The sequence below is a fragment of the Kalmanozyma brasiliensis genome (assembly GCF_000497045.1).
Source record: "Kalmanozyma brasiliensis GHG001 unplaced genomic scaffold PSEUBRA_SCAF7, whole genome shotgun sequence".
NCBI lineage: Eukaryota > Fungi > Basidiomycota > Ustilaginomycetes > Ustilaginales > Kalmanozyma > Kalmanozyma brasiliensis.
In genome coordinates this window covers 534574-546508 of record NW_015961990.1, presented here as the reverse complement: position 1 = coordinate 546508, position 11935 = coordinate 534574, and the positions used below count along the sequence as shown (strand labels likewise).

Genomic DNA, 11935 nt, shown 5'->3' with positions numbered 1-11935 from the left:
CTCCGCCTTAGAACAATTTTGCTAGCTCACCGCATTCCTGTTTCCTTTGTACCACATGGACATTACGCAAGTTTCTGCATCTGTCTCGCATCTTCGCATTTGTATACCCACAGACAGTCCCATCTCATGCAAATTATATTTCTTCACGCTTCATTTCTTGAGCTTCAACAGCTGCGTCTGAGGTTGTTGCTCAATGACTGATGATGCGTGCTGCCGCTTGACATGGTGCAAAGCGAAGAAGTTGCGAAGTCATTGATGGAGGAGCCTTTCTCTTCATATTTCTAAGCCCCAATTATCGTCATCACTTTTGCCGAGCGAGCTGGAAAGGGCGTTCCGACTTCCGACTTCGAAGTATCCGTGCGTCGATTTTGACAAGATTGTCTTGGTCTTGCATTCGCTCAGGTCGACCACCATCACGATCCCAGGATGAGCGCAACATGACAGCATCTGCTGGGACACGCCCATCGGCGGGACAAGCGTCGGACGACCAATGGCTCTTCTCCAAGTCGGATCTGGCGCTGACTCCCTCTGTCCTCCAAGGAGCGCTGGATCCAATCGACGAAAAGACACGACGCTACAAAGGAGTGCGGCTAATCTATCGTATGGGCGAATACATGCGACTGCCGCAACATGTCATGAACACCGCGGCCATCTATCTGCATCGCTTCTACATGCGCAAGCCGCTCGAATACGGGACGAGCAAAGTCGGACATCCACACTACGACATCGCAGCAACCTGCGTCTTCTTGGCATGTAAGGTGGAAGAGTCGCACCGAAAGCTTCCCAGCGTCATCGACGCAGCCATGGCATCCCTTGACGGAAGTCCGACCGGGAGCCAGCAATGGCTGCAACGCACATATCGAGCAGATCCTGGTCACCAGGTAAGCCATCCCTTCTCTTGACACTTGGTGTTGACAAAGCTCGACTGACGAATTTGACTTTCTTACACGACCAGGACTTTGCTCGCTGGCGAGACGTGATTCTACTGTCGGAGGAGACAGTGCTCGAGACGCTCTGCTTTGATCTCATTGTGGAACACCCGCACGAGATATTGGTCAAGGCATGCAGTCGACTGAGTGTCGACACCGCCCTCGTCCGGTTGGCATGGACCATTCTCAACGATAGGTGAGCATGAGCAGAGCGCAAAACGCTCAACAAGCTGCAAGCAGCCATAATATACTAACCCTGCGCTTTCAATCTTTTGTTGACTGGCAGCATGAGAGATGCAACGTGCGTCATGTTTGAGGCGCCGGTGCTCGCGGCCGGAGCATTCTATCGAGCTTGTCAGCTGATGCAGCTCTCAGCCTCCGATTTCACGGCAAAATGGCCGCCCAAGGCTGCGGAAGGGCGTCAATTGACATGGACGGACGTGTTTGACGTAGACGAGGCGGAAGCTGCGGAGGTTGCATCAGCGATCGAGAAGGATGTATACGAATTCCACGATCAGCATGCGAAATGAAGACAGCAAGCCAATACTGTATCGAGCGCAAGACACACGCAGAGGCAACAGCGAAAGCCCCAGCAATGTGCTCAACTGCGGTTGGTGGTGGCATAAACAGACGTGGGGCACCGTTACGTTCTCGGTCTTGTGCTCTTTCCGATCTTGCTACGGACAGTCCAGCTGGCATAGCCAGATCAAGCAGGATGAGCAGAGGAAGCTGCCGAGGAGCAATGCTTCTATGCAGAGAACGAGACCATTGCACTGAAGTCACTCTTTTGAAGTGGCTCTCTGCACACAGACGAGCGTCAAGCGCACCGAGCAGCCACTACAGGGTATTGTCTGAGCCGTCGCGGGTCGCGGACGCAGAGCGTCGATCCTTGACCGGCGATGAGCGAAAACGTGGCAAGGATCTAGCTCGGCAACTTGTTTTTAGATTACCCCTCCGGACCCTCTGGGTTGGCTGCGTCAAGGGCAACAATCTCTGCTTCGTGCCGCTACAGAGTGCGGAACATGAGTCTGAGACCTGCACGTCGTGCTCCGAGCAGCGAGAGCGACTCGAGCTTTCACCGAAGACACCTGGACTCGGGGGCGGGATCTGCAGGCAAGCTCGCGACCGCGGAGGCCCGTCGTCGATCAGAGCTCAGGCGGTCATTGTTGGCTCATGCAAATCGGAGAGAATCAGAGGGTCGGGGGATGAAAGGACCGTCGACAACCGATGCTCTCTTCACTTTGGATTTGGCGAACCCCGATTCGAACTTTGGAGCGAGGCGAGCTGATCTTGCAACACCGCCTCGCTCAAACCGAATTTTGTATCTCGCTTTTTTGATCGATCTCGGTACCATACGCCTGCAAACAAGCCAAAGCGCGGTAATGATACTGTAAAATTCATTAAGTTTAAAAAAACTCAGCAAAATTCGACCAGAAAATGTGAAGATGACGCGCAGTCCGGCCAGGCGGTTTTTTTTGGTGTTTCTCGCGTCGAACACTCGGACCGCCCAAACCTCTTTGTTTGGTGCTGCTGCTCCTCCTCCTGGACTTTTTCTCTAAAAGTGTTGTCACGCTCGAAGAAAACGTGTGCAGGATCAGGAGCCTGCTGCTGAATGCTAATCCTGTACCTGTCAAGAAGCGGAACCCTCGATCGTCACTCGTCCACACTGATCCTTGACCCTGAATCCGCCGACGTTGCTCCACACTTGCTTCCAACACCACCATCACCATCAATTCGTCCCCCAAGGTTCGCGATCGACAAAGATGTCCAAGGATCATATGTCACTCCCCATGCAGAGCCTCTCGATCGACGAGAAGGCCGGCCACGACCCCATCACAGGCCACCGCACGCCATCCGTAGGCACTCCCGGTCACAGCGGCATGGGCGCGCAACCCACCAACGGCATCCTCCCAGGCGGCGGCTCCAAGAACGAAAAGAAGAAGCTCCACCCTGCTGTCATCATTGTCCTCTGGATCGCTCTCTCGAGTAGCGTAATCGTATACAACAAGTAAGTAGCACGCGCTCTGTGAGGACGGTCACTGCGACTTGCCAAAGACGCCACGGTTGCCCAGTATACAACGTCGTTGCTGACACTCGTTGCCTTCTTCTACGTCTTCCAAATGCACTTGCGTCTCGCGCGCTCTCAGGTTCGTTCTCGATCCCAAGCAGCTCAACTTCCCCTTCCCCGTCTTCCTCACAACCTTCCACATGGCCTTTGCTACCGTCGGCACGCGCCTCTTGGCAAAGTACACTCACCTTCTTGACGGCCTCGCAAACGTCGAGATGACCAACGAGCGATGGATCAAGAACATTCTTCCCATCGGCGCTCTCTTCTCGTGCTCGCTCATCTTCAGCAACATGGCCTACCTTACGCTCGGTGTCAGCTTCATCCAGATGCTCAAGGCCTTCACCCCCGTCGCAGTCCTTCTCATCTCGTTCGCATTCGGCCTCAAGCAGCTTTCCAGCACCCTTACTATGATCGTCGGTTGCATCTCCTTCGGTGTGGCCCTCGCCTCGTACGGTCAGGGCGACTTTGCCATGTCGGGTTTCATCTGCCAGGTGCTTGCCATTGGTTTCGAGTCGTCGCGTCTCGTCATGATTCAGGTGCTCCTCCAGGGACTCAAGATGGACCCCCTGGTCTCGCTCTACTACTTTGCGCCCGTCTGCGCTGCCATCAATGCGCTGGTGCTCCCCTTCACCGAGGGTCTCGTTCCCTTCTTCCAGATCTCCAACCTCGGTCCTTTCGTTCTTTTCACCAACGCAGGTGTCGCCTTCTGCCTCAACATCGCTGCTGTCTTCCTCATTGGCGCTGCCAGCTCCTTGACCTTGACACTGGCCGGTGTCATCAAGGACATCCTTCTCATTCTCGGCTCCATGCTGTTGCTGGGCGACACAGTCTCTGGCCTCCAATTCTTCGGTTACGGCATCGCTCTCGCCGGTCTCGTTGCCTTCAAGACACACAAGGGCTAAATGTCAATCTTCAGTAGCACACAAGACAGCTGCGCCTTCCAGCTCGAGCAACCTCCGCCCACAATGGACACCCTGCATTTCCTCACTAGATGCCCACGCATCCTCTCACGCTCTTTTATCGCTGCAGAATCGCCGTCTCGACGGCCTCGCCCCACCGCTGCTATCCTGCATTTGGTTGCACTTTGCCTCCTAAGGTTGTGGCCCCTCATGGCACACGCATGCTCGTCGCAGAGCTTACCCAGATCCATTGTACACGTGTCCTTGATAGACTCTCGCTCTGCTGTGCTCTGCCCAATCCAATGTCTTCACGATTAGCTTTGCGGAACGCCTTCTAGGCAGCACTGTGTATGTTTTGCAGCCAAGTAAGCACATTCTTTGCCCTCTCAGCTTGTTCCTTGCCTTGCAGTGACGTACACAGGCAAGTCCAGGCTGCTCATGTTTGAGAACGGATCACTTTACGCGACTGAAAACTGCAAGTTTCAACGCGAACCCTGAAATCTGAGCACTTTCTCGCCGCTTCCAAAACCAACACTTTTGGAGAAGAGCAACACTCGCGCACTCTCCGCCTTTTGACCAACTTTCATATACGGACACCGCCCTTCGATTCCTCGAGCTTGGAATACAACTACAACCAGCATGCCGTCATGACAGATCGCAATGATGGTCTCAAACTGCCTACGCCTGGAAACACCGCTGATGCGAAGCTGGCCTCACGCGAGTTCCACTTTCCATACCCACAAGCCTACTCGATTCAGCTCGACTTGATGCGCCAAGTGTTCTCCACTATTGAGGACGGCAACGTAGGACTCTTCGAAAGCCCAACGGGCACCGGCAAGTCGCTCTCGCTCATCTGTGCGGCCTTCACGTGGCTCGAACAGAACGCACAACGGCACACAAGGGGAAGCAGCATCAACAACGGTGGCAGCAGCAGCAGCAGCAGCGGCAGCACGAGCAAGAATGCTGCCGCCCATCAAGAGCCTGACTGGGTCGTTCAGCATGAACGGGATCGTAGGAGGAAAAAGCACGAAGCATATGAGCTTGACCTCAAAGACCGCATAGCGCAGGCACGAGCAAAGCAAGCCGCACTCAAGAGAAGCTACCGAGACGGCCTCTTAGACGCCGAGGCGAGGGCTGCCAAGCGACAACGCAGCTCAGACGACCCCAACGCCGACCATGATTCGGACGACGATCTTCTGATCGACGAGCACGAGGGTGCTAAAGGCACACGGGCACTGCGAATGGCGACGTACTCCAAGTCGGCTCTGTCAGAAAAAGCTACCGAGCTCGACTCGAATCTGTCGCCTGCGGTTCGCGCACTCATGCAGCAGTACGAACAAGCGCACAGCCACGGCCAGGAGGAGGAAGAGGAGCCCGAGACGCTGCCACGCGTCATCTACGTCAGTCGTACGCATTCGCAGCTCTCGCAATTCGTCGCAGAGCTGAAGAAGACCTCTTTCGGCCAGATCGACGTCATCGACGCGGAGGCCTGGCCGATTCGTACGATCAGCTTGGGGAGCCGAAAGCAAATGTGCATCAACGAAGAAGTGCAGCGGATCGGACGAACTCGAGGATCAGAGGCTATGAACGAACGATGCCTCGAACTCATGAAGGGCAAAAAGGGCAGGACTAAATGCCCGTCTTTACCGACCTTCAATCAGGCCGGACGAGCTCAAATTCTCGAGTTCCGCGATGCAGCCATGTCCGAGGTGGGGGACATCGAGGACTTGGTCGAGCTTGGGAAGCAGACCAAGACCTGTCCCTACTTTGCAGCCCGCAGCAGCGCGAAGCAAGCACAGCTCGTCACGCTGCCCTACAATCTCCTGCTGCAGAAGGACGCTCGCAGCGCACTTGGCATCAGCCTCGAGGGATGCATTGTCTTGATTGACGAAGCGCACAACCTCATTGACACCATCCTCTCCACCCACTCGGTGACAGTCGACTCGCGGCAGGTCGCACAAGCATCCAAGCAGATCGACACCTATCTCGACAAGTTCGCTCTACGTCTCAAGGGATCGAACGAATCGAACCTGCGCAAAGTTCGCAAACTGCTTTCGAGCATGTCGACCTTCTTCACGGAGCAAGCCGCCAAAGGAAAGTCAAACGCAGAGACGGTCATGACAGCCGCGGAAATGGTGCGGAGGATGACCGGCAGTATGGACCAGATCAATCTCGTTACGCTGGAGACCTGGCTCAAGGAGAACCAGATTGCGCGCAAGATCAGCGGATACGCGGACAAGCACAACAAGAAGGCAGCAGAGCAGTTGCAAGCGAATGCACAACCGCGGCCCGGAGCCAGGAGCAAACATTCGTCAAAGGGGACAGCTCAGAATGGTAGCACAGACGTCGCACCAACCACAAATCAAACTGCGATTTCGAGCATGCACGCCATCGAGTCGTTCATACTGTCGCTCGCCAATCGCTCAGAAGACGGTCGTGTGGTGCTCAGCTGCACAAGCGACAGCTCGACGGACGAGAGCATCGTGCGGGCCAAGTACCAGCTGCTTAATCCTTCGCACATCTTCAAGTCCTTGGTCGACGAAGCGCGCTCGGTAATTCTAGCTGGAGGGACGATGGAGCCCATCTCGGACTTTCGCCAACAGTTGCTCCCCTTCGTGGCACCGGATCGTCTCGTGACCTTCTCATGCGGCCACGTCATACCTCCAAGCAATTTGATGGTCTCTGTGCTATCTGCAAGTCCCAAAGGCCAGCCCTTCGAGTTCAAGTTTGACTCGCGCGACAACACGGAGCTTGTGGACGAACTCGGCCGCACGATCATCAATCTTTGCAACATCATACCCGCTGGGCTGGTCGTCTTCGTTCCCTCGTATGCATTCCTCGACAGAATCATGGCAAGGTGGAAGGATGCAGGATCAGGAGGGTTGCTGCAAAGGCTCGGCAGCAAGAAAAAGATATTTACCGAGCCCAAGACGACCATGGCGGTGGACCAGGTGCTTGGTGAATACACGGCTGCGATACAGGGCAGCGGAGGCGCCATCATGTTTGCAGTCGTCGGTGCAAAGCTTTCGGAAGGCATCAACTTCTCGGACGATCTCGCAAGAGGCGTCGTGATGGTCGGCATGCCATTCGCTAACATGCACAGCCCCGAGCTCGCCGAGCGGATGAAGTACGTGCGCGAGCTGGCCGCCAAGCACGACATTTCTGGACGGGGCTCGGCTCCAGGAAAGGCGATCGATGCTGGTCACGAGCTGTACACCAATCTCTGCATGAAGGCCGTCAACCAGTCTATTGGTCGAGCAGTTCGCCATCAAAATGATTATGCAGCGCTCATCCTCCTAGATCGTAGATATGCTCGACACGAGATCAAACAACGTCTCCCGGGTTGGATCCGCGATCAAGTCAAGGTGGCCGACCGATTCGGAGGCTTGGTTCAGCAGACCGCCTCGTTCTTCAAGAACCGCAAGACTTGAACTCTTCACATAATTCCTTGGCAATGAAAACTCATGGAGACATTCTTTACGCCTGATGGCGAGCGCAAGAGGCCTTCTCCGTCTTGATCTTGCGGCTTACGACTAAGGGCATCTTAACGTCGACATCGCAGGCGACAGCGAGCCAGCCGCTGTCAGACCGCCATCCGGAGACATCTTTCAAAAATTGAATTTGCCAAGTTGCCGCGAAATTTGCCAGCCAGGCAGCCGACGCTCGGGTTTGACGTGCCCGCTTCGCAAAGCCGAAGCTGCGTCATTTTCTCGTGTGTTTTTCGGAGGGATGGACCCCTTGTCACCGCGTCCTGGAATGGTTGACCGTCAAAACCGATGCTTTTTCCCCTGGTGAAGCGCATCGTGCTGACCGTGCCCATGGGGACCCCGCACTTGTCGACTTTGCTGGTCTTTGCAATCCAGCGCACCTCCTTATTCGCAACCCTCATCACCCGAAGCGATCACATCGATTCTCGAGACGAATCACCAAGATGCTCGCAAGAACAGCGCTGCGTCGCGGCCTGCGATTGGCCGCTACTTCCACAGCCAGCAAAGCAGGCTCGTCGTCGACCCAGCTCTTCAAGCGGACCTATGTGCAGCAGTCCTCCTCCATCCCCATCGTGATGGGAAGCTCATCAACATCACTTCGAAGCTTCGCAACGACACCACGACGACAGGCGACCGAGATCAAGCCGTACCTCCTTGCCGACGTCGGCGAGGGCATCACTGAGTGCGAGATCATTAAGTGGTTTGTGCAGCCGGGCGCGGTGGTGCAGGAGTTCGACCCCATTTGCGAGGTCCAGTCGGACAAAGCGAGCGTAGAAATCACGTCGAGGTATGCGGGCAGGATCAAGCGGTTGATGCACAAGGAGGGGGATGTTGCGAAAGTCGGGCATCCGCTGTGCGAGATCGAGATGGAGTCGGATGGTACAGGTGCGGAGGCGAGCGAGGGGGTACAGGAGGAGCAGGAGGAGGTACAGATCACAGACGTGTCGAAAGACTCGGAGTTCAAGGCAGTGAATATGGAAGGCTTCGTCTCGGCTGAGCACAAGCACTCCAATGGCGGAGGCAGTCATGCTGTCGGGAACGGCAAGGACGTCTTGGCGACTCCAGCGGTCAGGAGGGTATCGAGAGAACACAACGTAGACTTGGCACAGGTACGAGGCACAGGCCGCGACGGCAGGATCACCAAGGAAGACGTGCTGAACCACATCCAAAACGGGTCCTTGTCCGCCTCACCCTCGGCTTCTGCCGCCTCCTCGAGCAGCGTCTCTTCCTCCACCTCCTCTGCGGCGCCCGGCACGACCGAAGTCATCGACCTGACGCCCGTCCAGCGAGCCATGTTCAAAGCCATGACGGCCACGCTCTCCACGCCTCACTTCGCCTACTCGGACGAGATCGATGTCACCGACTTGGACAAGGTCCGCGTCTTGCTCTCGAAATCCATCCCCGAACGCTACACCGACGCAGGCGATGCATCCTTCACCAAGCTCACGCTCCTCCCCTTGCTGGTCAAAGCAATGAGCCTTGCGCTGCACGACCATCCGATGTTCCGCTCGACGCTCAATAGCGAACAGAAGCTCGTGCGTCGCTCGTCGCACGACATCTCGATCGCGCTTACGAGCAAGGTCGGGCTCCTCACGCCCTGCATCACCGATGTCGCGTCCAAGTCGATCTACGACCTGTCGGGGTCCATTACGCGGCTGCAGACCGTCGCTGGCTCGTCGAAAGGGTTGTCGCCCGCCGATCTCAAGACGTCAGGCACCATCACGCTGAGCAACGTCGGCGCAGTGGGAGGCGGGACGTACACCCATCCTCTGTTGCCGCCAACCGGTCAGCTAGCGATTGGCGCGCTGGGCAGGAGCAGGATCTTGCCCCGCTTCGCGTCCGAGATTCCTTCGCTGGGCGTCTCGGACCCGGACAAGATCGTCCGAAGGCTCATCATGTCCGTCTCGTTCACGGGCGATCATAGGGTCGTAGAGGGTGCGGATCTTGCGAGACTCGTCAACAGATGGAAGCAGCTCGTCGAGAATCCGTCGCTCTGGCTCGGTCTCTTAGCATAGAACCGCCTCGACGCAAAACATTTGTTGTTTCTCTCTGTCGACGCATTCACTTTCGCAATCAATCGCATTCTCACAATCGTTCAGAGGCAAAGGAGAGCTGGCAAGCTCTTTGTCTTCAACGTGTGTGCTGGCACACATTCGGCCCGCACGATTCACAGAGCTGTTGCCGATCTCACTTGTCTCGTGATGCTGAAAGGAGATCTGGTTTGGCTTGCTTCGCATCGAATGGCCCGAAGTTCGTGATTTACAAATGGAGAGAGAAGCGGGAATTTACTCGACAGTCACCGACTTCGCGAGGTTGCGTGGGAAATCGACGTCCACGCCTGCCGCTGTGGCAAGGTGATACGACAAGAGCTGGAGAGGGATGACGGTCAAGAGACCCTGGAGACAGTCCACAGTGCGTGGCACGCGGATCGTCTTCATGCCCGCCTTGATGTCCTGGTCGTCGTCGTTGCAGATAATGATGGGCTGACCCTTGCGCGCTGTGACCTGCATCAGCGCGGTCTGTACCTTGGGGTAGAGCGAGTCCTTGGTCATGATGAGGATGACGGGCATCGACTCGTCGATGAGGGCGAGAGGGCCGTGCTTGAGCTCACCCGCGAGAATACCTTCCGAGTGCATGTAGCAGACCTCCTTGATCTTAAGAGCACCTTCGAGACAGGTGGCGTGCTGGTAACCACGACCCATGATGAGCAAGGAGCGCTCCTTGGCGAGCGTGTTGTGCGCAAGCAGCTGAAGCGCCTTGTCCTGGGCGAGAATGCTCTTGATCTGGTCGGGAAGGGCGTGCAAGCCATCAATGATGGCGTGCCTGCGCTCCGTCATCGAGATGCGGTCTTCACAGAGCTGGACGGCCATCATGATGAGGGCGATGTACTGGGAGGTGTATGCCTTGGTGGATGCGACACCGATCTCGGGACCAGCATTGATGTGGATACCACAGTGGGTCTCCCGCGACATGGTAGAGCCAACCGTGTTGACAACACCGAGACAGAGGGCACCACGCTCCAAGCAGTATCGGAGCGCGAGGATGGTGTCGGCCGTCTCACCCGACTGCGAGACAAAGACGCAGACGTCGTCGCGGAAAATGGGCGTCTTGCGGTCCAAGAAGTCCGAGGCGAGCTCGACGGAGACAGGAATCTCGGTCAGTTCTTCGAAAATGGCACGAGTGGCCAAGCACGAGTGGTAAGAGGTACCACAGGCGGTCATGACAATCCTGCGGCATCGGCGGATGGTGTTGAGGAATGCCTCGAGCCCACCGAGCTTGACCTGGCGTTTGTCAAAGTCAACTCGGCCTCGCATAGTGTTGACGACCGACTCGGGCTGCTCGTAGATCTCCTTCTGCATGAAGTGGTCGAAGGAGCCCTTCATGATTTCGGCGAGCTCCATCTCGAGGGTCTCGATGGATCGCATGGAGCTGAGACCGTCGTTCCTTCGCAAGCGGTGGATGTGGAGTTCGCCTTCGGAGATGTGGGCAACATCGTCGTCCTCGAGGTAGAGAACACGCTTGGTGTGCTCGACGACAGCAGAAGCATCGGAAGCGATGAAGTACTCGATTGGCTGGGGCAGACCATCTTCGGAGAGGAAAGCACGCGACTGGGAGCGGAGGAGCTTGTTGTTTGCGTTGGGCACGGTGAGCGAGCCAGGTCCCGAAGGATCGCCTCCGGGGGGAGCAAGAAGGCCAGCATCGCCGAACCCGGTCTCCTCCACGGCACCACCCAGCTCGACGTCAACAAAGTCGACCTTGAGCTTCTTCTCGGTCTTGACACCAATCAGGAGGGGCGAACCACGACGAGCGACGACGAGCTCTCCGGGGAAGTGGACCGACCTGAAGACGAACGAGAAGGCGCCCTCGAGCTCCTTAACGACGCTCTTGATGAGCGAGGTGAAGTCTGGCTTGCGGCCCTGAGCCGAGTCGTAGAGGTATTTGCAGAGGATCGCTACGGACTCGGTGTCGGTATCGCTCTCGAACTTGAAACCGCGCTTCTCGAGAACCATTCTGAGCTCCCTGAAGTTGGTGATAATACCATTGTGGACCACGGTGAACTCGTTGGTGGGGTCGGATCGGTGAGGATGGCAGTTGAGCGGGCTAGGCTGACCGTGGGTGGCCCAACGTGTGTGGGCCATACCCATCTGCGAGATCGAGACCTTGCTGAGGTCGATGGGGGATTCATCGATATGCTTGCGGAGAGCAGCGACCTTGCCGACCTGCTTGAAGACCAATGTGTCCTTCTCGCCATCGCCATCGATTGCGATACCGGCAGAGTCGTAGCCTCTGTATTCGAGACGCGCGAGACCGTTGACGAGAATGTCAATGGTCTGCTTGCGGTCCTTCTCCACCAAGTGGTTGATGTAAGCGAAAATGCCGCACTGTGCGTTTGAAGGACGAAAAGATAGCCAAAGTCAGCGGGCGTTCTTACGTGTCCTGATCATGCCATTGCGAAGCTGCCACTCACCATGATTGCCGAAGATGTATATGGGGCAGCCGATGCTCAGCAACGGTGTAGAAGAGAAAAGTGAAGTCGAGCAAGCTGCGTCT

The 11935-nt window shown here is 56.4% G+C and overlaps 5 protein-coding genes across 5 annotated transcripts; 4 read left to right on the top strand and 1 right to left on the bottom strand.

Annotated features, from left to right (window-relative positions):
• Positions 1–437: 437 nt before the first annotated feature.
• On the top strand, positions 438–1459 carry PSEUBRA_005865 (Cyclin, N-terminal; the record flags this gene model as incomplete). Its single annotated transcript, XM_016439284.1, has 3 exons — positions 438–881; positions 956–1125; positions 1216–1459. The coding sequence occupies 3 exons, from the start codon at positions 438–440 to the stop codon at positions 1457–1459; spliced, it is 858 nt and encodes a 285-aa protein (XP_016290046.1).
• Positions 1460–2692: 1233 nt separating this feature from the next.
• Positions 2693–3899, top strand: PSEUBRA_005864 (Triose-phosphate transporter domain protein; the record flags this gene model as incomplete). The annotated part of the gene is made up of 2 exons (XM_016439270.1): positions 2693–2937; positions 3077–3899. The coding sequence occupies 2 exons, from the start codon at positions 2693–2695 to the stop codon at positions 3897–3899; spliced, it is 1068 nt and encodes a 355-aa protein (XP_016290045.1).
• A 644-nt stretch (positions 3900–4543) lies between these two features.
• PSEUBRA_005863 (ATP-dependent helicase, C-terminal) lies at positions 4544–7327 on the top strand (the record flags this gene model as incomplete). Its single annotated transcript, XM_016439272.1, has 1 exon — positions 4544–7327. One exon carries the CDS (start codon positions 4544–4546, stop codon positions 7325–7327), a length of 2784 nt encoding a protein of 927 aa, XP_016290044.1.
• A 500-nt stretch (positions 7328–7827) lies between these two features.
• PSEUBRA_005862 (2-oxoacid dehydrogenase acyltransferase, catalytic domain protein) lies at positions 7828–9399 on the top strand (the record flags this gene model as incomplete). The annotated part of the gene is made up of 1 exon (XM_016439278.1): positions 7828–9399. The coding sequence occupies one exon, from the start codon at positions 7828–7830 to the stop codon at positions 9397–9399; it is 1572 nt and encodes a 523-aa protein (XP_016290043.1).
• A 270-nt stretch (positions 9400–9669) lies between these two features.
• On the bottom strand, positions 9670–11855 carry PSEUBRA_005861 (Class II glutamine amidotransferase domain protein; the record flags this gene model as incomplete). Its single annotated transcript, XM_016439252.1, has 2 exons — positions 9670–11766; positions 11853–11855. The coding sequence occupies 2 exons, from the start codon at positions 11853–11855 to the stop codon at positions 9670–9672; spliced, it is 2100 nt and encodes a 699-aa protein (XP_016290042.1).
• Between the last annotated feature and the right edge of the window lie 80 nt (positions 11856–11935).